Source organism: Xenopus laevis, chromosome 9_10S, assembly GCF_017654675.1.
Source record: "Xenopus laevis strain J_2021 chromosome 9_10S, Xenopus_laevis_v10.1, whole genome shotgun sequence".
Classification (NCBI taxonomy): Eukaryota; Metazoa; Chordata; class Amphibia; order Anura; family Pipidae; genus Xenopus; species Xenopus laevis.
In genome coordinates, this window is record NC_054388.1 from 644,626 (window position 1) to 666,468 (window position 21,843).

The 21,843-nt window shown below is 42.9% G+C and overlaps 2 protein-coding genes across 3 annotated transcripts; both read left to right on the plus strand.

The window, feature by feature from the left end:
* The first annotated feature begins 3,585 nt into the window (after positions 1-3,585).
* Positions 3,586-4,491, plus strand: LOC108702357 (heat shock protein beta-11). Its single transcript, XM_018237828.2, has one exon. It carries the CDS (start codon positions 3,715-3,717, stop codon positions 4,327-4,329), a length of 615 nt encoding a protein of 204 aa, XP_018093317.1. The 5' UTR covers positions 3,586-3,714; the 3' UTR covers positions 4,330-4,491.
* Positions 4,492-6,882: 2,391 nt separating this feature from the next.
* kat2a.S (K(lysine) acetyltransferase 2A S homeolog) lies at positions 6,883-21,581 on the plus strand. 2 transcript variants are annotated; one of them, XM_018237931.2, is made up of 18 exons: positions 6,883-7,203; positions 8,568-8,691; positions 8,904-9,049; positions 9,138-9,227; positions 9,983-10,164; positions 10,330-10,521; positions 10,610-10,716; positions 11,090-11,200; positions 12,971-13,107; positions 13,901-14,109; positions 14,478-14,604; positions 16,172-16,282; positions 17,447-17,590; positions 17,977-18,091; positions 18,197-18,233; positions 19,295-19,358; positions 20,172-20,256; positions 20,444-21,581. In XM_018237931.2, the coding sequence occupies exons 1-18, from the start codon at positions 6,970-6,972 to the stop codon at positions 20,635-20,637; spliced, it is 2,409 nt and encodes an 802-aa protein (XP_018093420.1). In that variant the 5' UTR covers positions 6,883-6,969; the 3' UTR covers positions 20,638-21,581. The 2 variants fall into 2 exon arrangements, with proteins under 2 accessions (XP_018093420.1, XP_018093422.1); XM_018237933.2 differs by lacking the exon at positions 8,568-8,691 and having other exon boundaries at positions 7,066-7,203.
* Positions 21,582-21,843: the final 262 nt, after the last annotated feature.

A 21,843-nucleotide genomic window follows, 5' to 3' on the forward strand; every position in this document is an offset into this window, starting at 1 on the left:
AACACTGGTCTTTATGTTAAGCCAAGAAGCAAAAAAGGCAGCCACTAAGCTGAACACTAAGCTAAATATTAAGCTGAACACGTTCTAGAGGAAAAGGAAAAACATGTGACAAAGGAAGCCGTGTGCATGTTGAGTCTATTGTGGCCATTTACTGGTAGGTGATAATTATCTTAGCCTATGATTTTGTGCTCACACTAGCCACCAAAGCTTTCACTTTAATTACACCTTTTGTTCTGCATCTTCAACTAGGTCTGGCTTGGAGCTTGTCTGTTTCTGTTCCTGGTCTGATATCCATTCCTAAATATGCTAAAGAAAAGGTCTGGGGTGTGAGCAGGTCTTGATACTGTCCCACCAGTAGATGACAGACTTGAATAAAAAGCTGACTGACCCCCATTTCATCCACAGCTTCAACCCAGGACACAACACATGGAGTTCCATAAAGCAGGTGACAACAATGGCAGCTACAATCACACTTATTGGCTAACACAATAACATTGGGCTCTTCAAAGTCCATCAAATTCAACCCCCAGTGCACATATACAGTATATATATATAAATGTACTCCCGCCATGTTTGTGACCTCCTTGTTATGTGTCATGGGCTGGACCATGAATGACAGAAGCAGCAACAAGAGGGAAGAGACTGGACTTGTGAATGAGGAATATGAATTGTATGTTCTGGACTGGCCGTCTGCTCCAGTATCTATTACTGACTCTGACTCACTCCCTGTCATTCCAGTGGCAAATTACTGGCACCTCCAGGCTATAAATGCTTTGCTCTTGTCACAATTTCAACATTTGGAGGTCAATGTAATAAAAGGCGCAACGTTTGCTACATTTCTAGTCATTAATAGGAAGCACTGGGTCACCTGTTAAAAATGCATCAGTTGCCATTGGTTACTACACCGATGCCTTTTATTGCATACGGGGACAGTTACCAAACACAGACTGCCAATATTTTACCCCTCCTCACATCCCTCCAGCATGGGCTTATACTGGAGGCTAAAGATCTCCCTATTATTGAATGTTTACAGTGTGCCATAAGCAGAGGCTCAGTGGGAGGAGCCAGTGACATTGAACTCCAAATTCCAATATGGCGGCCATGATCATTCTTGCCAATGGAAACAAGTGAAAGCCCTCTACTCTTCCCATGGGGGTTTATGTAACTTTTCAACATGCTGATTAGGGAGGGACTTCAGTTAGGCAAAAGGGGTTGTTCTTTTAGTTGCCCTTGAATTTTTTTTAATTTAAGGAAATATAAACCAATTATATCTATGATTAATGTTTTTATACAGCATTTATATAGCAGCAGCATATCAGTCCCTAAAAGATCGGATTTACTAATTACCCCACAGACTAGGGTCATTGTATTTATTACCAGTGGTGCCTGGGGGAGTGTTCTACATTGCTGGGTGATACCTGCCAGACAGCACTAGCAGTATTATTAATATTATTATTATTATTATAGGAAACACATTTCCGCCCCCCCCCCCGGAGAGGATCTCAGTAATGAAATGGCCAGTGTCACCATGGACCTGATATATTAGTGAGAAAGTAGAGGAAAGGGGGACAGACATTCATAAGGTAAAATGACAGATTTGGCATGAGAAGATAATCATAGTAACACAATGTTCCTTTAAAAGATATGATGGGTGAAATGATTTTGCAGTAGCTGTAGGTGGCTGAATAACCCTTCTCCCTATAATTTGCATCTCACTGAGACATGACATTTGCCTGACTGCCATAAAAAGAGAATTTGTCATTTGTACGAGTCCCTAACCCTATACTTAATTCCACTGACTCATGCAGAAGCAGCAGCAGATGCTGAGTACAAGTACAATTACATTTATGCCTACACACTTTGTGTTATAAGGTTAAATCTAGGGTATGGTAGGCTTAACTCGAATCATCAGGACCAGCCTTATCAATTGCAGGGCCAATTTGGACTATTTTGGATGGTGGGGCCTCAGTACACTAAAGGGGACACTGTAGTTAATTAATTACCAGTTGGAACCTACAGTAGCTTAGTAGATCTGCTCCCCAGGACCCCCACTCCTGGCAAAAAATTCACTGTTAGACTGTCATCGTTACAATCAGACAGGCGTGATTTTCCTGTCCAATTAGGACCAAAATGGACCATAGGCCCCTCTGATTGATCCTATGATTTCCCCAGACCAATAATGAAATGAGGCTAATTTGGCCCAGCATGTGGGTTGCCAAGTAGGAGGATCTGGCAGTTTTCCTGGCTGGGTCTTTTTTATTCCGCTTCTTCTCAATGATTTCATGTCCAGCCACCAGGACCGCCATCAGAAATCGCAGGGCCCCATACGACAAAATTTCCTGGGCCCCCTGGGCTGCACCCACCGCAAGCCCCACCTAGAGGTCCGCCATTCCCACCCACAGGTCCGCCCCACCACACAGTAAAGAACAAAAAAAATATTGGTGGCTCAGGTTCCCACATATTAATAAAAAATAAAAAGATATTAGTGGTCAGGGCCCCCCATAAAAAAACATTTGTGGCCAGGGCCCCCCCCCCATTAAAAAACTTTGGTGTCTAAGACCCCACATGAGAAAAAAAAAATTGGTGGCCTAAATTGGTGGCCAGGGCCCCTTAAACGTCCATGCCTTTCCGAAGTCAGCAGCTCTCAAGTAAGTGTGGCGTGTCAGGGCCCCCCTTACCCTCGGGCCCCCTACAACTCTCCCCCCTGTCCCCCCCTGATGGCGGCCCTGCCAGCCACTAACTTAAATATTCATTGTGCCACTTTGTAATTTTTTTCTACAATTTCCTAAAACTAGATGAGTCTACACCGCGTTCGAAGCAGTTTTCTGCCAAAGAGTAAGAGAATTGCTCAATAAGACTGCTCCCAGAGCTGTGGATCAGGATCAAGTCCACGCTGCAAGTGCCACAAGGTGTAGAGGCTCAAGATGTACTTCCAGTTCTAGTCCAACAAAAACTTGGATTCCTTTGTCTAACAACGATATTCTTTATTTGAAAACAACGTGTACATAGTTGCTACAATTACTAAGCAGAATTAACTGCACTGTTTAACATGGCATTGCATTTAAATGGGTCCTGGCTTAAGTAAGAAGTAAGAAAAGGAAAGTTTCCTTCACTGGTAAATGAATTCACAATGAACTCATCATCAGACTAGGATTCTGCACCGTGTACTATTTTAGAGACTGTGATTTCAGGAGAAGGTGAAGAGGAAATCTGCAGAGTCAAGTAGAAAAACCTGAAGTACTTACAAAGCTTTTGTGTTAATAAACTGATGCCAAAAAATCCATTGAGAAACTCTCCGTGCCTAATTAGTGATTTGGAGATGAAAACCAATGTTCTGAGGTTTTATTCTTCTCGACCTTTGAGACAAGAGTTATGTGCATAGGAAACCAGTAATAAATGGTAATGGGATACCTCTTTTGAAAATGACTCCCTAGCGGTTCATGCTGTTTTGCTGCTGAGTGACATCACGGTGATATTTTGGGTTGGCAGCTCGTGGTATAAACTATGTTATGTCAGCATGCCAGGCGCCTGGGGAGTCTTTAGCTCTGACTCATTATGTATTGTGAGCTTTACCAACACTTAAACATGCAAGGCAGGCTCTGGAAATCCCTGCAACTATTAGGATGGGTATAAAAGCCTCTCCATTTGGCTCCTCTTGAACAAATCTTGAAAGCAGATTGTATAATTCCAAAAAAAGACCTCTCCCAGACCAATATGCTGTGTCTTCATCTCCAGAGGAGACCCTCTCCAAGCTTCATCAACTCATTCTTACAGCCACTGTGGCCAGTGTCCAGAGATGTCTTTTCAGACTTGGAACAGGACATGATCCAGACTGTAGAGAAGATCAAATCAAGCTTTAATCTCATGGAACAATTCCACCAGAAGCTGCTACAGGAGCTGACAGTTGAGCAGAACAAAACCCTGCCGGTGCTCAACAGCAGCAATCCAAAGGCCGCCGATAAAGGGTTCACGCTGTGCCTGGGAGTTGAAGATTTCTCCCCAGAAGAGCTCACTGTCAAACTGCTGGGAAGAAAGCTGTTGGTGACTGGGGCAAAGGAGTCAAAGTGTGACGATGGGAAAGGCTCCTTTTCCTACAAATGTCAGATATTCAGAAAGGAGGCAGATCTTCCTGTGAGTGTGAGAGAAGACAAGTTGAGCTGCACCATAACTCCAGAGGGCAAGTTGCTTATAGAAGCCCCAGAGGGACTGACCCCGGCTGAGGAGGGGCGTAATGTGCCCATCCAGCTTACAGGAAGCCCGGCTACAGTTCAGACTACAGAGGAGGGTTCTGAAGGGAGAAAAGAATCAGACACTCAAAATCCAAAGTAAATGGACAAAATAATTATTAAGTAAAGAGACTCAATTTTAACAGTTGTTTATCTGCCTACTATTAAGGGAGGCTGGTTTGAATTTAATATTTGTGTTAAATGGGTAACTTATTGCTGCATTCAGCAAATAGCTGTATTAAATAAAGGATATCTTTTTAAGTAACTATATATTCTTTTCTATATTGCAAATTGTTGTATCTGTATCCTCTTAATGGGGTTGGCGTATCTGTCGCCCGAAGGTCAATGCACAGGCTCTGTGAGCCCAAATGATTTCACTGGCACTCAGGGCAGATGCAATTAGGGACCAGCCCTTGCTAAGTTTATTATAAAGCATTTTACAATTCCTCAGTGGGCCAACATCACTAAACATCTAAGGGTAGAAACCAAGGTAGAGAGCTTAAAACCTCGAACACATACCTTTGCGGTACCAGGTGCTGTACTGAAGGACCCACGCCTGTTACAGGGCCAAATTATCCAATCAGAGCAGATATCAGCAGCACACCGTAGATATGAATAAACGTTGTTTGAAATGATTTGATGCAATAAAATTCACGTTTATGCATATCTACGGTGTGCTGCTGATATCTGCTCTGATTAAACATCTAAGGGTGGCATAGGGTTGCCACCTTTTCTGGAAAAAAATACCAGCCTTCCTATATGTTTATCTTTTTTACATTGGGATCAACCATCATTTTTACTGGCCAGGTGGCAACCCTAGGTGGTGTCAATATCACTCGAAGGTCTATGTCACTCAGTATGTTTTTATTAGTGTGTAATCAGGCCAACAATCCTAAAGAGGCTGGTGATGGTGGGGTATGGGGACATGGCAGTGACAAAACAGAGCTGGGCTTTCATTAAGTCTTTTGGGTGATGGATGGCTACTGTGCATTGGGGTGGGCCAGGGGCAAAACCAGGTCCAGACTGACATTCAAAATAGTTTGTGACATTCAGAATATACAGAAACCTAATCAGCCCCCCACAAGCCCAATACATAGTGAGTGTCTGAGGAATCTTATAGCAGTTCCTCTGCCAGAGCCGCTTATTGCCAGTCCCATCATGGGGGAATTATACATTTACTGGTAAATGAGTGATAATGACCCTGGCTGGTGATTGAAGGAGGGCAACCCTACACCATATTCCCCTTGCCACAACTCTAAGGCTAATGCCATGCACAAGAATTCCTAGCCTATAGATTCCAGTCAGTGGTAGGGTTGCCACCTGGTCGGTACCAGTAGAACTGGCCTGACCAGTAAAAACGATGGTTGATCCCAATGTTATTAATATATAGCAAGGCCGGTATTGTTTTCCAGAAAAGGCGGCAACCCTAGTCAGTGGAGACATGGCCGATAGCCCTTTCCTGCGGTTCATTCTCACAACTGGAATGTGCTTGCAAATGTTTTGCATTTGGGTGCAGGTCAGTGTCTATTGGGGGTATTGGTAAGGTTGAGATGAAACCCAATATCCGGCGCTGATCCAAATATCGAGGAGAATCGCTTTTTGAAAATGTAGCTTTATTCAGAAACACAGTGCGAGGTACATGGCAGTGGGTATGTGCAGAAACTAACGCGTTTCGTGCCCGTGTGGCACTTCCTCAGAGTTCCTTCCGCACGAGCACGAAAAGCGTTAGTTTCTGCACATACCCACGGCCATGTACCTCGCACTGTGTTTCTGAATAAAGCCACATTTTCAAAAAGCGATTCTCCTTGATATTTGGATCAGCGCCGGATATCGGGTTTCATCTCAATCCAGGTATACCGGACGGAAGTGGCCGGGTCCCGCGAGAGCTGCGATCCACATGGAGAGACTGCACGGCTAATGGTGAGCTCCGCTATACTCATACATCCTGAATATTTGTTCGCCAAAGGTATTGGTAAGGTTGCCATCTTTTCTGGAAAAAAATACCAGCCTTCCTATATATTAATAACATTGGGATCAACCATCATTGTTACTGGTCAGCAGTGTCGGCCGGGAACACCAGGGGCCCACCAATTAATTTTAGACAAGTGGCCCAGCTCTTATACTTTTATTCCTCCTCTCCTATTCCCCCAGTCTCTTTTCTTTACAGACTATAATCTGTTATTCCATCTATTTAGCCACTTTGTTCTCACAGAAATAGGGAACAGCCATGAAATAGGCCAAATATTTAGCAGCATGAGGGGCCACTGACACCTGGGCCCAGCGGGACTTTTCCTGGTATCCCTGTGGGCCAGTCCGACCCTGCATCCAGTCAGGCCAGTAGTAAAACACACGCCGGCCAGGTGGCAACTCTACTCACTGGCCACTGAGCCTTCAGCCAAAGGTAAAGGACATATATGACTAATGCCCTTATACAACATTGTCTGTACACACATAGTACAATCATGTAAGAAACAGAACAAGCTGCCTGGCTGTTTATGACTAGAAACAAACACAGACACAGAGGAAAATGACACCTCAGTAGAATGTGCCTAACGCAAAGCATTGTGGGCCGGGCCAATGCATTTCCCTTGTATGTTACTTGGTACCTAATCGGTAATGCGGAGGAAAACTACACTACCCACAATTCCCCGCGACCAGACGCTTGCGCAGTGGTGTGTGAGAGGCGGCGGCGGCGCTTGAAGCTTCTAGCTTTATTGCTACGGAAGGTGGCGACCGCGTTGCTATGGCTGAACTGGTGCAGCAGGCCTCGCAGTCCCGCGGTAGCTCACAGGCTCCGGCTGCCGGACAGACTAGCGCTGCTGCTGGGACGGGCGGAGGGAGCGGCTCCAGCACTAGTAGTGACCCAGCCAGGCCCGGCCTGAGCCAGCAGCAAAGAGCGAGCCAGAGAAAGGCGCAAGTACGGGCCCTCCCTCGGGCCAAAAAGCTGGAAAAGCTCGGGGTATTCTCCGCTTGTAAGGTACGGACACTGCACTCTGCCCCCTAGTGGCCAAGGGAGACAATGTCTTCAGCTGCTGCTCCTCCTCCTCCTTGTGTCTTTATTATAGGGCCAATATATTATTATAGGGGCAAGATATAATTATAGGGGCAAGATATAATTATAGGGGCAATATATTATTATAGGGGCAATATATTATTATAGGGGGGAATATATTATTACAGGGACAATATATTATTATAGGGGCAATATATTATTATAAGGGCAATATATTATTATAGGGGCAGTATATTATTATAGGGGGATATATTATTTCAGGGGCGATATATTATTATAGGGGCAATATATTATTATAGGGGCAAGATATAATTATAGGGGGGATATATTATTACAGGGGCAATATATTATTATAGGGGCGATATATTATTGCAGGGGGAATATATTATTATAGGGGGAAAATATTATTATAGTGGCAATATATTATTATAGGGGGAATATATTATTATAGGCGCAATATATCATTATAGGGGCAATATATTATTATAGGGGGAATATATTATTATAGGGGCGATATATTATTATAGGGGGAATATATTATTATAGGGGGAATATATTATTATAGGGGGAATATATCATTATAGGCGCAATATATCATTATAGGGGCAATATATTATTATAGGGGGAATATATTATTATAGGGGGAATATATTATTATAGGGGGAATATATTATTATAGGGGAAATGCGTGAGAGCAGCAGAAATGATTTGTTTGTCAGTCAGAATTGAAGTGAATGTGTTCAGCAGCCCCTAGTTTTACCCTTTGCTCTAGTGATGCACTGGGAGGGGCAGTTCTGTATAAAAACCTCTGGATTTAGCTCCCGGGTATCAAAGCCCAAGCTCTCCTCTTGCCCACAAGCTCCATCCCCTCGCCCCTCTGACGATTGTTATTTATTGCCCTAAATAAACTGAAAGCGCTTTCACTGTTTCACTTGCTGCAGAGTCACTGCTTACAGAAGAGAAGGTAGTAGCAGAATTCTATAAACTGTACTGTATTGTACCTGGATGAATAACCAGCTAAATAGACATTCATGCTAAATGACTTGTAATTTGGGGCTCCAGATTTGATCAACGCCCGCTGTCATGGGAATATTCCAGTAATAAAGAAGCAGATCTGTGTAGTTGTACTTGATTAAGATGAAAGCGACCAATAGAAACATAGATGAGCTGTGGGATTACAGACTGAATCATGCTGGCGTCACATTATCACAGATCTGCTCGTTCTCTATGTGGGGCCCAACAGTGACCCTTTTTCAGTCTGAGCTGGGCCGGCATTGCAGCACCACAATGATCTATCCCAGTTTAGTTTCCTGCGCTTTACCTTTTAGGCCAACGACTTGTGTAAGTGCAATGGCTGGAAGAACCCCAACCCACAGACTGCACCAAGAATGGATCTGCAACAGCCCGCAGCCAGTCTCACGGAACCGTGTCGCAGCTGCGCCCACGCCTTGGGTTTGTAGGAGCCGTACACTTTGGGGCTACTTTTACTCTCTCTCTTTTTTATACTGATATTATACATGCGTATATATAATATTTATTATAACAAATGATGGCCTTTGAGCCTGCAGTCGGCCCATACATTCCCCTTCATTTTGCATTTTTAATTGGATGCATTTCACAGATCTGCCATTATGATAACGGTTCTTTTCTGTTTGTTCTTGCAGCCGACCATGTGTCTCATCTGGAGAATGTTTCCGAAGATGAAATCAACCGGCTGCTGGGGATGGTGGTCGATGTTGAAAACCTCTTCATGTCCGTTCACAAAGAAGAAGACACGGACACCAAGCAAGTTTACTTTTACTTGTTTAAGGTGAGGCTTGGAAGGTTACCCATTGCCATGTCTTAGTGATTTGTGTCTGTATCTTCCTTTAACCCTAATGCCATTGTTATTCCTACAGCTGCTAAGAAAGTGTATCCTTCAGATGATTCGACCCGTGGTAGAGGGATCTTTGGGAAGCCCACCGTTTGAAAAGCCAAATATCGAACAGGTAATGTTAGAATTTCATTGTCTAAATTAAATATTGAAGACCAGTGATTTTTTTTTCAAGTTCCCCTTTGAGGTTCAGTCCCCTTCTTTAACACTATGTAGCCATAGCTCCAAAACATGAAATAGGGTTTCAACCCAATATTTATCCTAATAAACCTACAGGGTGCAAATGGGAATTATATCCAGATTGTTAACTGTTAATCATTTATATTTCTAAAGGCTAAAAGTAAGTAAACATTATCAGAAAGGTTTATATAAATACACCAGTAACCCCTCAAAGTAATGCTGCTCTGAGTCCTCTGTCAAACAGCACATTTCTTTCCTTCTATTGTGTACTCATGGGCTTCTGTATCAGACTAACTGTTTTCAGCTTAAACCTCCAGGGCTAGGGCTTGAGCATGCTCAGTTTGCTCCTCTCTCCCTGTTGTAATCTGAGCCCAGAGCTATGAGTGAGCAGGAAGAGACTCAGGCAGGAAGTGATGTCACAACAAGCTAATATGGCAGCTGCTACCCTAAACAAACAGAGAGTTTCTAGAGCTGGTTACTCAGGTATGGTAAAGCATTCCATAAAATAAATATAGTCGTATAGCTTGCAGTATTGTGGCTAATCTATTGGCAATATACTGCTTCAGAAGCTTTCCTTCTCCTTTAAATCTTAAATACAAAAATCTGTTTATTTGCCAAGTCAGTTACAAGAATTGTGTGAAGGAATGTAAGTTATTTTGTTTTTAAACAGACTCTTGTATTTAAATACAGGGAGTCCTGAATTTCGTCCAGTACAAGTTCAGCCATTTGCAGCCCAAGGAACGTCAGACAATGTACGAGCTCTCCAAAATGTTCCTCCTTTGCTTAAATTACTGGAAGCTTGAAACTCCGTCACAGTTCCGGCAGAGATCTCAGAATGAAGATGGAGCAACGTACAAAGTTAATTATACCAGGTCATTCTTATATACTATCTGTTGTGGTTTAGCTTTTGCTATAACTTTGGGGTTCATTCTCTTCCATATTTACACTGAGAATGATTTTTCAGAAGTCTTTGTGAGTACTTGTGCATCTGCAAGAAAAATGAATGGTGGTTGGTTCTGAGTCGTGTCCTTTTGCAGGTGGCTCTGTTACTGTCACGTACCACAGAGCTGTGACAGTCTTCCACGCTATGAAACTACACACGTGTTTGGGAGGAGTCTGCTTCGTTCTATCTTCACCGTTACTCGCCGACAACTGCTGGAGAAATTCAGGGTAGAGAAGGACAAGCTTGTTCCTGAAAAGCGGACTCTGATCCTTACACACTTCCCAAAGTGAGCCAGTGTCAATAAGTCTCGTCTTGGAGAAAATTGCCACTTACAGTCATTGGTAGAACTAAAATTGCCATCCATTTTTAACTAGGTTCCTTTCCATGCTGGAAGAAGAAATCTATGGGGAAACCTCTCCCATATGGGAGGCTGATTTTACTCTTCCCACCACAGAAGGTCCCCAACTAGTGTCTCGTCCAGGTACGATCTTGTAGAGATCCAAGCGATGATAATTTATCCCTACATCTAACAAAAATCCGTTTATCCATCTCCCAGGATTTATCTTTATGGGCAAATCTGAATTCTATAAGTAATACTTTAAGGTACAAAATGTGCTACAAGTATAGTCTCCTATAGCAACCAATCAGCAACTGTGTTTGCTGGTTACCATGCCATTCTACGGTAGGCTGAGCTTGAGCATTCTTTTTGGCTGAAATCGGGCTGTTTCTGTCTGTTTTGCAGCTGCTAAAGGAGTCTGAGCCCAAATAGTTTGAAAGCTCTCTCCTTTAGAGTTACAGTTTAGGTACAGTGTCGGTAGGCGTTTTGCCTGACTTCTCTTCATTCTGCTTTTTAGCTGCAGTGAACACCACTTCAGTTCCCTCCACTCCTCTCTTCAACAACAATCTAAACAACAGTTCTTCCCTGACGTCCAGTGGGGACTCCAGCAGTTCAGAACCAATGGCAGGTAAGTGTTGCCCTCAGCAGCGTTCCTAGAGGGGGGCGGGCCCTGGTGCGTGACGCACAGCCGGGCCCCGCCCCCCTCTATACGGCGCACTGACAGGCTTATTACAGTGGCGTGCGGCACTGCCGGGGGGCCCTGAGGGGGTGCGGACCCTGACAAGGAAGAAAGGCAGTCCTTTAGGTTTAAATGTTACCTTGTGGAGGATCGGAGGCGTGAATTACTGTTCCCAATTATTCAAAAGAAAAGAAAAAGATAGTAAGAGCCCCCGTACTCTCAAATGAATTAACTAACTTATCTAAATTATATAGTGAACCAATGAGTTGATAATTATAAAGTGCTTGTGCTAATAAAAAAGATTTGCTTGATTGATTAAAGCCTTTTGATAGGCTTTAAATAAATAATTAACAAAACAACAAGTTCAGAGAAGCATAAAGTTGCTTTTTCTGTGTATTAAAAATAGCCAGTGCCAACTTGTTGATTTATGTACTTAATCTATAAGCGATAGATTCAAGATTCCAATAAGTTATAAAGTGCAAGTGCTCAATTGTTATTCAGTTGCCGACTGGGTGTGGTTCAAAATGATTAATTTGTGCAAGTGCTAGTGCATTATAAAATCACAAGGCAATTCATTAATAATATAGTTTAACGAAAAAGGAACCAGGACCAACATTCAAGGAAATTTGAGTAGGAAAAGAAAAATAGTGTAGAGGTGGAGAAGTCCCAAAGAAACTGCTGCCTATTATTTTCTAAGCCCTGGGACCCCACACGGGGAGAAAGTAGTACACTGAGGACTGTGGTCTCGTATATTACAGGCCCTATCTCTTAAAGGAACAGTAACACCAAAAAATTTAAGTGTTTTAAAGTAATGAAAATATCACGTAGTGTTGCCCTGCATGGGTAAAACTGATGTGTTTGCTTCAGAAACACTACTATAGTTCATATAAACAAGCTGCTGTGGAGCAATGGCGGAAATTGAAAAACGGCTATATGGCACAGGTTAACTAATGGATAACAGATAACACCATTAGACAGACAGAGCTTATCTTCAATCTGCTATGTAACTTGAGCTTTTTCTCCTTTGAATGGCTGCCCCCATTGCTACACAGCAGCTTATTTATATAAACTATAGTAGTGTTTTTGAAGCAAACACACCAGTTTTACCAGTGCAGGGCAACACTGCATTATATTTTCATTACTTTAAAACACATTTATTTTTTGATGTTACTGTTCCTTTAAAGAGCTAAAATCTAAAAAACCACAAATCCACCAGTGCCATATGAACAACAGAGAATGAATGCGGTTCCCTGGACCAGACTATGAGTACCCAAATTCAGTTAAAAAAAGATTATTTTAAAAAACTTTCAAGGTGATTGAAATGGTATTAGAATCTAAGCAACCATTAAATAAAATAAAAATATTATTGTGAAGAGAGGCTCTTGCCTCCCCCTGGCCCGCTCACACCCGCTGCTCCCCCGGTAGTTCCGCCACTGGTTGCCCTAACAACAGTAACCCAAGGATTTGGCAAAAAAATGGAAAATCATGGAATGTTGTTTCTGTGTGTCGATAGGCTTCTGGATGAGGCAGCTTACAATAGTTATTTCATATATAGATATGCATATCTTTAGAATAAAATCCCGTTGATAATAATAATGATAATAATGTACTTCTTTTCTGGTGCGGTGGAAAAGTATTGTTACCCGTGTGCTATTGCATGGACTAACGTGGATACGTTTCATTTATTAATGTGACATGGATTCTCTTTTTTTTACACAGGTGAGAAAAGGAAACTATCCGATAGCCTGACCTTAGAGGATGCCAAAAGAATACGAGTGATGGGCGACATCCCTTTGGAGCTTGTTAATGAGGTCATGCTCACTGTAGCGGATCCTGCTGCCATGCTTGGTCCTGATGTAAGTAACCGCTAAACGTTGCTCTAGTGCCAGGCAAGATAGTGCTACTGGTATGCAGTGTGGCTGTAGCCAAAACAGTAACAAAGCAGGATTTACACTTTTATTTAGACATGATATATTCTGAGACAATTTGCAAAGTCTTTCTTTCCACCTGACACTGTTCCCAGGCTTATTAAAGGGGAAGGAAACCTTGTCGGCGCAAACCCCCCACCCCCCCTCCCGTGTGTTGCCCTCCCTCCCTCCTCCCCCCTGGCCTACCCGTCCCGCTGGGCAAATGCCCCTAACTTGTTACTTACCCTTCTGCGCAGGTCCAGTCCAGGGAGTTCACAGGCGACATCTTCTTCCACGCGATCTTCTTCCTGCATTGAACGGTGCATGCGTAGTAGGAGCATTTCGCCGGTACGATCTACTGCGCATGCGCGTGACTTTTGGCGCATGTGCAGTAGATACGTACCGGCGAAATGCGCCAAAACGCCGTTCACAGCAGGAAGAAGATCGCGTGGAAGAAGATGACGTCTGTGAACTCCCTGGACTGGACCTGCGCAGAAGGGTAAGTAACAAGTTAGGGGCATTTGCCCAGCGGGACGGGTAGGCCAGGGGGGAGGAGGGAGGGTGGGCAACAAACGGGAGGGTGGGTGGGGGGTTTGCGCTGACTAGGTTTCCTTCCCCTTTAAGGGTAATAAGTGCAAAGGATTCCAGGGAATAGGCCATAAAGTTTACACAATTTTCCCTCCATGTCTCGCTCTCATAAACCTTCTTATTAGTTATTTCTTTTGTACTTCTGTGTCCACAGACGAGTTTGCTGTCGGCTAATGCGGCCCGAGATGAGACGGCTCGCTTGGAAGAAAGAAGGGGCATAATAGAATTTCATGTCATTGGAAATTCTCTGTCTCAAAAGTCAAACAAAAAGATCCTTATGTGGCTTGTGGGTCTGCAAAATGTGTTCTCTCATCAGCTGCCACGGATGCCAAAGGAGTACATAACCCGCCTTGTGTTTGACTCGTGAGTGATTAGAAGTTTCACTGAATGTTTTGGTAATACAGGAACTTCAACTCAAAATGGGTCGTATATATTAAAATGGTGATGTATCCAAAAAGCTGCTGTTAGTCTCACTTGTAAATGTCCATGTGTGCTTTCCTCTAATGATTTAGAGAGTGTGTCATTTATAAAGCACGGAATGGAATAATGGTCGATGCAGCCAAATCTGCCATGGCTAAAAAGCTACCATCTGAATGCTTGTTTAGCACAGTATAATAGAAGGGTGTATATATAGCTCTGTATCAATACATATTGCATGCATTTACTGATTGATACAAGAGCTGTTTGTCTTTATGATGGTAATGTTTGCATTTACACTCTAACCCGTGTAGAAAACACAAAACCTTGGCTCTTATTAAAGATGGCCGTGTGATTGGGGGCATCTGTTTCCGAATGTTCCCCACTCAAGGATTCACTGAGATTGTATTCTGTGCGGTGACTTCCAATGAACAAGTGAAGGTGAGTGTGTTCGAATGTAGATTCTATTCAGTGTTTATGGCACCTGTAAACACAGATTGGATTATTTTAATATATTTAAATCTTTGGCACCAGCAAGAAATCAGGTGCCGCTTGAAGTTTTTTTGCCATTCCAAAATGTTTATTCCATGTTTAACCTCTGTAAATAGACAGTGATGTGTAGTAGAACCTCTGCTTCCAGAATCTAATTGATCTGCATATTTGGATTTATTCAACACCACGTATTTGTACATATACTGAGCATTGGCCAGACTCACTAGACTCCGTTCTACAGAGGTTTATGTGGATCAGCTTACTGGAAACGGTCAGGCCCGAAGGCTCAGTTTGATGTAGCCGACCAAGGAGGAAGCTTGAAGGTTTCCAAACACAATTCGCAGTACAAGATGGGGTCAAGAGTAAGAGTAGTCAGACGGGCAGAAGATCAGTTCAGGCAGCAAGGAGTCGTAAACGGGAACAGGCAGAGGTCGAGATCAAGAGTTCAAAACACAATAGTCGCACCCAGGAACACTATGGGGGGAATTCACAAAAGTTTCGGTAAAATAAGTAACCCAGAAGTGGTGGTCGACAAATTTGTAAAAAATGTCGTACGAACAGCAAATTCACAAAGGCAGATGTTACCGTCTCTGAATGTCTCGTGAGTCTGTCAATTTTCTAAAATCTCGTATATCTTTTCATCGTACAAAGACATTTACCAAGACTTTTTAAACGACAATTTGTCTGACATTTTCATTTTGGAGAGCCTAAAGTGTCTGAAAAATTGTCAGTAAAAAAAAGTTTGCGAGTAATTCATAAAAATGTTGGGAAAAGTGGCGCCGGAAAAAACCACGCCCACTTTTAATGACACTAATTCTAAAGTGTCGTACATGTCGGAAAATTGGCGGAGAAATGCTCTGTGAATCTGTCGGCTGTTGCTATGACACTTTCTACGACATTTTTTTCGTTCCCGACACTTTTGTGAATTCCCCCTATGAAGTAGAACCTATTCGCGGGCAAAGGCAGTAGGTCTCAAACGTCCTTTTGAACTAGTTTTTGGCGCCAAAACGTGCGTAGTGACGTCATGCGTCACACGCTGACGTTGCGCGTTGACGCACGTTTTGATGCTGGCAATAATTCACTGCGTCCAGACAAGGCGCCATTTCTGACTTCCCATGTGGACCGCCCTGGGCGCTGCCATTTTGGACGGAACGCCGGCGGGAAGGGATACGCTGGACTGCGCCAACAAGCCAAATGGTGAAATTTCCTCAACTAAGCATTTTTGTTAATTGAATATATTTGGAAATATTATTATCTGTCTATCTGTGCAATTTGGTTCTTACTATAGATCCCCTTTAAAGAATATACAGCCCAAAAGTGACTAGTTAACGCTAGTAATCATTTAGTTTATTCTGCTGTTGTTTGTATAATCGCACACAGTGTGTGAATAAATGGTGGAGAGCAACATCCTTCCTGTAATAATCGGCTGCTGGGAAATGGCCCCAGAAATGGGAAAATTGGCCAATGACTTCTCTCTGCTTTCTGCTAATAATATTAACTTCCCCCCCCCCTGAAGGGTTACGGCACTCACCTCATGAACCATTTGAAGGAATATCATATCAAGCACAACATTCTGTACTTCCTGACGTACGCAGATGAATATGCCATCGGTTATTTTAAGAAACAGGTGGGTTATTCTCTGATATCCTTGTATAATTATGAATTTCAATACAAAGTGTTGCCTCCTTTTCTAGGGAAGAGCTAAACTGCCAATTAATACTCTTCCACTGTCTCAAATTGGGATGGTTTGGCCTATCACAGATCAGGATGTGTAACTTAATCTGGGGTAACCACATTTTAGTGGGGTGCAAGTGACTGGGGGCTGGAACACAGCAGTGGGAGATCCACAAAGTGAAAGTGCAAGTAATTCCTGAGTAGAGGGGAAGCCAGGTGTCACGGTCGGCACCCAACACCAGAACAAACACCAGGCACCCTGGTCTCGGCTCGTGCTTCACCAGTAGTGTGACCGCCTTTAGGTCTCGGGAGGAGCCCTCGGCTTACTTGGATGCCACCTGGACTTAAACGAGAGGTGCAAGATGGGAGTTCTGGATAGGCAGAGGGGCACGACTGTAGAGCAAAGTCTTTGGACAGAAGGTCGTAGTGCAAGGCGTGAAGGAGTAGAATAGTCAGATCAGGCTGGGTCGAGGCAGGCAGAAAGTCAGCGTAAACAAGTCAGGCCGGGTCTGGGCAGGCAGCGTTCAAAGCGAGGTCAGGCAGGCAAGGGTCAAAACCGGGAGATCAATCAGATGGGATGAGGCAGAATCGGAGTCAAATAAGCAAGAGATCAGAGTAGTAAAACAGCCAGGCAGGGTCAAACACAGGAAACAAACAGACTAGAAGCTTAACAGCACAAAGTACAAGGCACCAGGAACAAACCTATCACGGGCAACCATAAAACAACAAATGCCCCTTTAAATATTTTGAATTTGGCGCCATTGCGCACTGACGTCATACGTCAGCGCGCCTGCACCTTTAAATAGCGATAATGCACGTGGCACGCGCACTAGGGAGAAAGCCGGCAAGAGGAGCAGTGTGGCAGGCGTCCCCGTCGCACCACTAGACCACCAGGGTAAGTGTTCTTCACACCAGGTTAAAACTTGCTGTAGCAGCCATCTTGATCAAGTACAATTTCTCCTTTATAGTCAATAAGCTCTTTCTTTTGCTTGTTTTGTTGCCTGCTTTCAATTCTCCATATTCTCCCTGCCTTCTGCTGCATATGTCTATAAATCCCCTCCTCGACACCCTTTTGGTTTCCTTATTTGTTTTTTTGGTTTTTTTTTTGTCCTTTCAGGGATTTTCCAAGGACATCAAAGTTCCAAAAAGTCGTTACTTGGGGTACATCAAGGATTACGAGGGAGCCACTTTAATGGAATGTGAGCTGAACCCTAGAATACCTTATACAGAACTCTCCCACATAATAAAAAAGCAAAAGGAGGTAAATGGGTGTTGTTTTTTGGCTGATTTTTGTTTGTTATTGTCATTTTTTAAATAAATCTTAACTATATTGGCATAGGATATTCTGCCTGGTGTTTCTGTGAATGACGGCAAAGCTAGTAGTTGCTCAAACGAACACTTATTTGGCCTCGTCTATAGACTAATGTCAATCATTGGTCTCCAGTCTCAACATGAAGAGAAGTAACATTGAGACATTGAAACTAAACATCTCGCAGACATGGGCCACCCCATTGTACTCAGCAGGAACAACCACACAAAACATTCATTTTTTTCTGAAGCCATAATTGGCTGATGTAATATCCCTTTACCTTCACACGTCTGCATCTGACTTCATATTCATTTCCATCACATCCGATGTTTTTGCAGATAATTAAGAAGCTGATTGAACGGAGGCAGGTTCAGATCCGCAAGGTCTATCCTGGACTGACATGTTTTAAAGAAGGCCTGCGCCAGATCCCAGTAGAGTGTATTCCTGGAATACGTAAGTGTGTCAGTGTAAAGCAATAGCCTCATCATCATAATGCAGTAATAATAATAATAATAATAATACGAGTAATAAGGTTAAGTCAAATATGTATTTATACAGGAGAGACTGGCTGGAAACCAACATGTAAAGAGAAAGGGTGAGTATTACAGCATTACCCCATAACGCTTTCTAACTAAAGAGCCGTTTATTTAAACAAAACAATACAAACTATATTGAGACACTGAAATTGTGAATCAATTGTAATAGAAATGATTATATATGCAGAGCAGGATGAAATTTGGATTAGCCAAATGGCTCTGGCGCATTGTACCAAACAGCTAAGAAATCAGTAGAGATGTTGCTAATGCGCCTCTGGATATTTTAGGTTCACTTTCAGGTTTCATTACTTAAAGGGATACTGTCACGGGAAAAAAATATTTTTTCAAAATGAATCAGTTAATAGTGCTGCTCCAGCAGAATTCTGTACTGAAATCCATTTCTCAAAAGAACAAACAGATTTTTTTATATTCAATTTTGAAATCTGACATGGGGCTAGACATATTGTCAATTTCCCAGCTGCCCCTGGTCATGTGACTTGTGCTCTGATAAACTTCAATCACTCTTTACTGCTGTACTGCAAGTTGGAGTGATATCACCCCCTCCCTTTTTCCCCCCCGCAGCCAAACAACAGAACAATGGGAAGGTAACCAGATAGCAGCTCCCTAACACAAGATAACAGCTGCCTGGTAGATCTAAGAACAGCACTCAATAGTAAAATCCAGGTCCCACTGAGACACATTCAGTTACATTGAGAAGGAAAAACAACAGCCTGCCAGAAAGCATTTCTCTCCTAAAGTGCAGGCACAAGTCACATGACCAGGGGCAGCTGGGAAATTGACAAAATGTCTAGCCCCATGTCAGATTTCAGAATTGAATATAAAAAAATCTGTTTGCTCTTTTCAGGAATGGATTTCAGTGCAGAATTCTGCTGGAGTAGCACTTTTAACTGATGTGTTTTGAAAAAAACATTTTTTCAGATGACAGTATCCCTTTAAGATAGGTGGTTTAAATTACTGGGGAAGGTCAGTATCCATAAAAAAACCTGCTACCTTGGCTCTTATATGCACCTTGACTTTACTGTATTTCAGAATTTGAATGCATTGCTACTGCTGTAACTCTGTTTAACTTTAAATTAATGTGTCCTGTATGTGTAATTAGGAAAGACATTAAAGACCCAGACCAGCTGTATAACATCCTAAAGAACCTGCTAGCACAAATCAAGGTACGGGACTGCATTTGAAATATGTTTTCTGACTCTTGATCCACTTGCAAAGCCATACAAGATCCATACATGCCCAGATCTGGATGGGTAGATTGACATACATACCAAGACATGGGCAGGATTCAGCAGACTAAAGGTGGCCATACACGGGCCGATAAAAGCTGCCGATAGACCGTGTCGGCAGCTTATTGGCCCGTGTATGGGGCCCCACAACGGGCTTCACCGATCGAGATCTGGCCGAAAGTTGGCCAGATCTCAATCGGATGGGACAGAAAATCCCGTCGGATCGCGGCCGCATGTATTCGTTGATGCTGTCCCGCGATCCGACCGCCCGTTTGGGCATCGTTCGGATCCGATCGTTGGGCCCTATCGGATCAGCCACCTCAAGGTGGGCATATCGGAGGGAGATCCGCTCGTTTGGCAACATCGCCAAACGAGCGGATCTATCCATGTATGGCCACCTTAACCTACAGTCCTGTCAGATAGCAGTGTATCTGCCCAAACTCATCTGGATGAGCGCCTTGTCTGTGAGTGCTGACCAGAGCTTCATAAACAGAAAAAAAGAAACTTCTGCCCCACTCAGAATATTAATATGAAAAAAGTTCTGATAACTTGAATGAACCGGGGTTGCTCTGGCTAAAAACTAGTTTCATCCAATATGATACGGCAGAACATGTAGATCGTATTAGCAGTGTATCTTTGCACGAATTTCCTAATATCAGCTAAAGGAAGGCAACTCACTTCAAATTAAAAAAAAACAAACTTCAATGCTTATTTTATATTAATGTTTTTCTTGTATTATTTTCTTTTCAGACTCACCCAAATGCTTGGCCCTTCATGGAGCCTGTGAAAAAATCAGAGGCCCCGGATTACTACGAAGTGATCCGATTCCCAATAGGTATGCCAGTTGTGTATTCTTCTAAATGAGTCTAATGATTGCTCGTGGTTCATGTCGATGTCGCATTAGATTGAGTGTCTGTGAAATGAAGTTCATATACCTTGGTTTTGTTAGTTTTATATGAATAAGGAAGAGCAGCCAACATTGTTACACTAATATTAATACCCTGGGTCGTCTTTCTTGTCAGATTTGAAAACCATGACGGAGAGGCTGAAGAACAGGTATTACGTAACAAAGAAGATCTTCATCGCTGATCTGCAGAGGATCACTAGCAATTGCCGAGAGTATAACCCGGCAGACAGCGATTACTGCAAGTGTGCCAACACGCTGGAGAAATTCTTCTACTTCAAGCTCAAAGAAGCGGGGCTCATAGACAAATGACACATGTTTGATGGCTGGAAAACCCCATTAATGGTGGAACGTTTGTGGCAGTGTTTTATTTACAGCATTAGATTTGGCCTTGCTCCAAGGCTTTGGTTTCCATCCCATGCCATGCAGTTTGCAGGAAAGGCCTTCCCTCTCTGAAAGCAATGAGAACTGCCCGATGAGGAAGAGCTCATTCTTCATTTTCATTGAGTTGTTGCCACAATTACTGGGCCTGAGGCAAGCTCATGTGTTTACATTTACTCCAATTACCAAACTTTATATACATGAACAGCTTTTGTCTACATGTTTACTGGCTTGAAGAATAGTCCGTATAGATGTTGTTTGGTAAGCAACCACGAGATCCTGAGATTACAGCGGCCATGCCTTATAAACTGCTCATATTTAGCGTCTGCACTGGCCGGCTGCTTTGTTTCTGTGTGCAGCCCTGTTTAAATCGGGAGTCACACTGGCTGTGGCCACCCGTTACCCGTTTTCAGCCACATTTGACATGGTAACGGATGATTTTGGACGGTATATGGTCTCACAGTGGTGGGCATTCAGAATCGCTATATAAAAAAGGGGCCAACAGTACAGTTAAACTATTTATCGTGTTTGACTGTCTCTAGGAAGGATGCTTAGGGAAGAACACATTTTCTTTCTATTTATTAAGGGAACAATATAAAAGTATTATGTACTGCTGTAATTTGACCAGTGATGCTCGTTTACACCTTTACACATGTTCCTGCCATGTGTAAGTCCATAAGGAAACCCTTTACTCTACACTTGCACTTTGTCTGTACAGATCCTTGTGTTTCCCTCAACTTTGTAGGACCTGCGCCATTTTCCCACCCCGTTCTATAGACTCACCTCCTGTATGTGCCATGCCTTACACCTCTTGCTTATTGTACAAGTGAGCTCATTGTGTATTAAAATGGAGAAACGTGAATTTATTAAATTAACATTTATTGGACTGGTCAATTTTTTTGTACAACGGTGGGTGAATTGGGGTCAGTGATACACACAGCAAAATGTCCAGATTGTTAAATATTTATAAATAAAACGGGGATCTCTCTGAAGGAACAGTTCCTGCATCAGTAAGTTCTATGGATTTGCTTTACACATTAAATCTGAAAAGACTAGGACAGTAATGAAAGGCAAATGTGATTAGTAACCAGTGTCTGAATGATGCTATTAATGTGTCTGTGGAAAGGAGCAATATTT

Coding starts and splice junctions, on each gene's coding strand:
- LOC108702357 (XM_018237828.2), top strand. CDS start 3,715: ATGCTGTGTCTTCATCTCCAGAGGAGACCCTCTCCAAGCTTCATCAAC.
- kat2a.S (XM_018237931.2), top strand. CDS start 6,970: ATGGCTGAACTGGTGCAGCAGGCCTCGCAGTCCCGCGGTAGCTCACAG. Junction 9,228..9,982: donor AAAAGCCAAATATCGAACAG/GTAATGTTAGAA, acceptor ATTTAAATACAG/GGAGTCCTGAATTTCGTCCA. Junction 13,108..13,900: donor CTGCCATGCTTGGTCCTGAT/GTAAGTAACCGC, acceptor CTGTGTCCACAG/ACGAGTTTGCTGTCGGCTAA.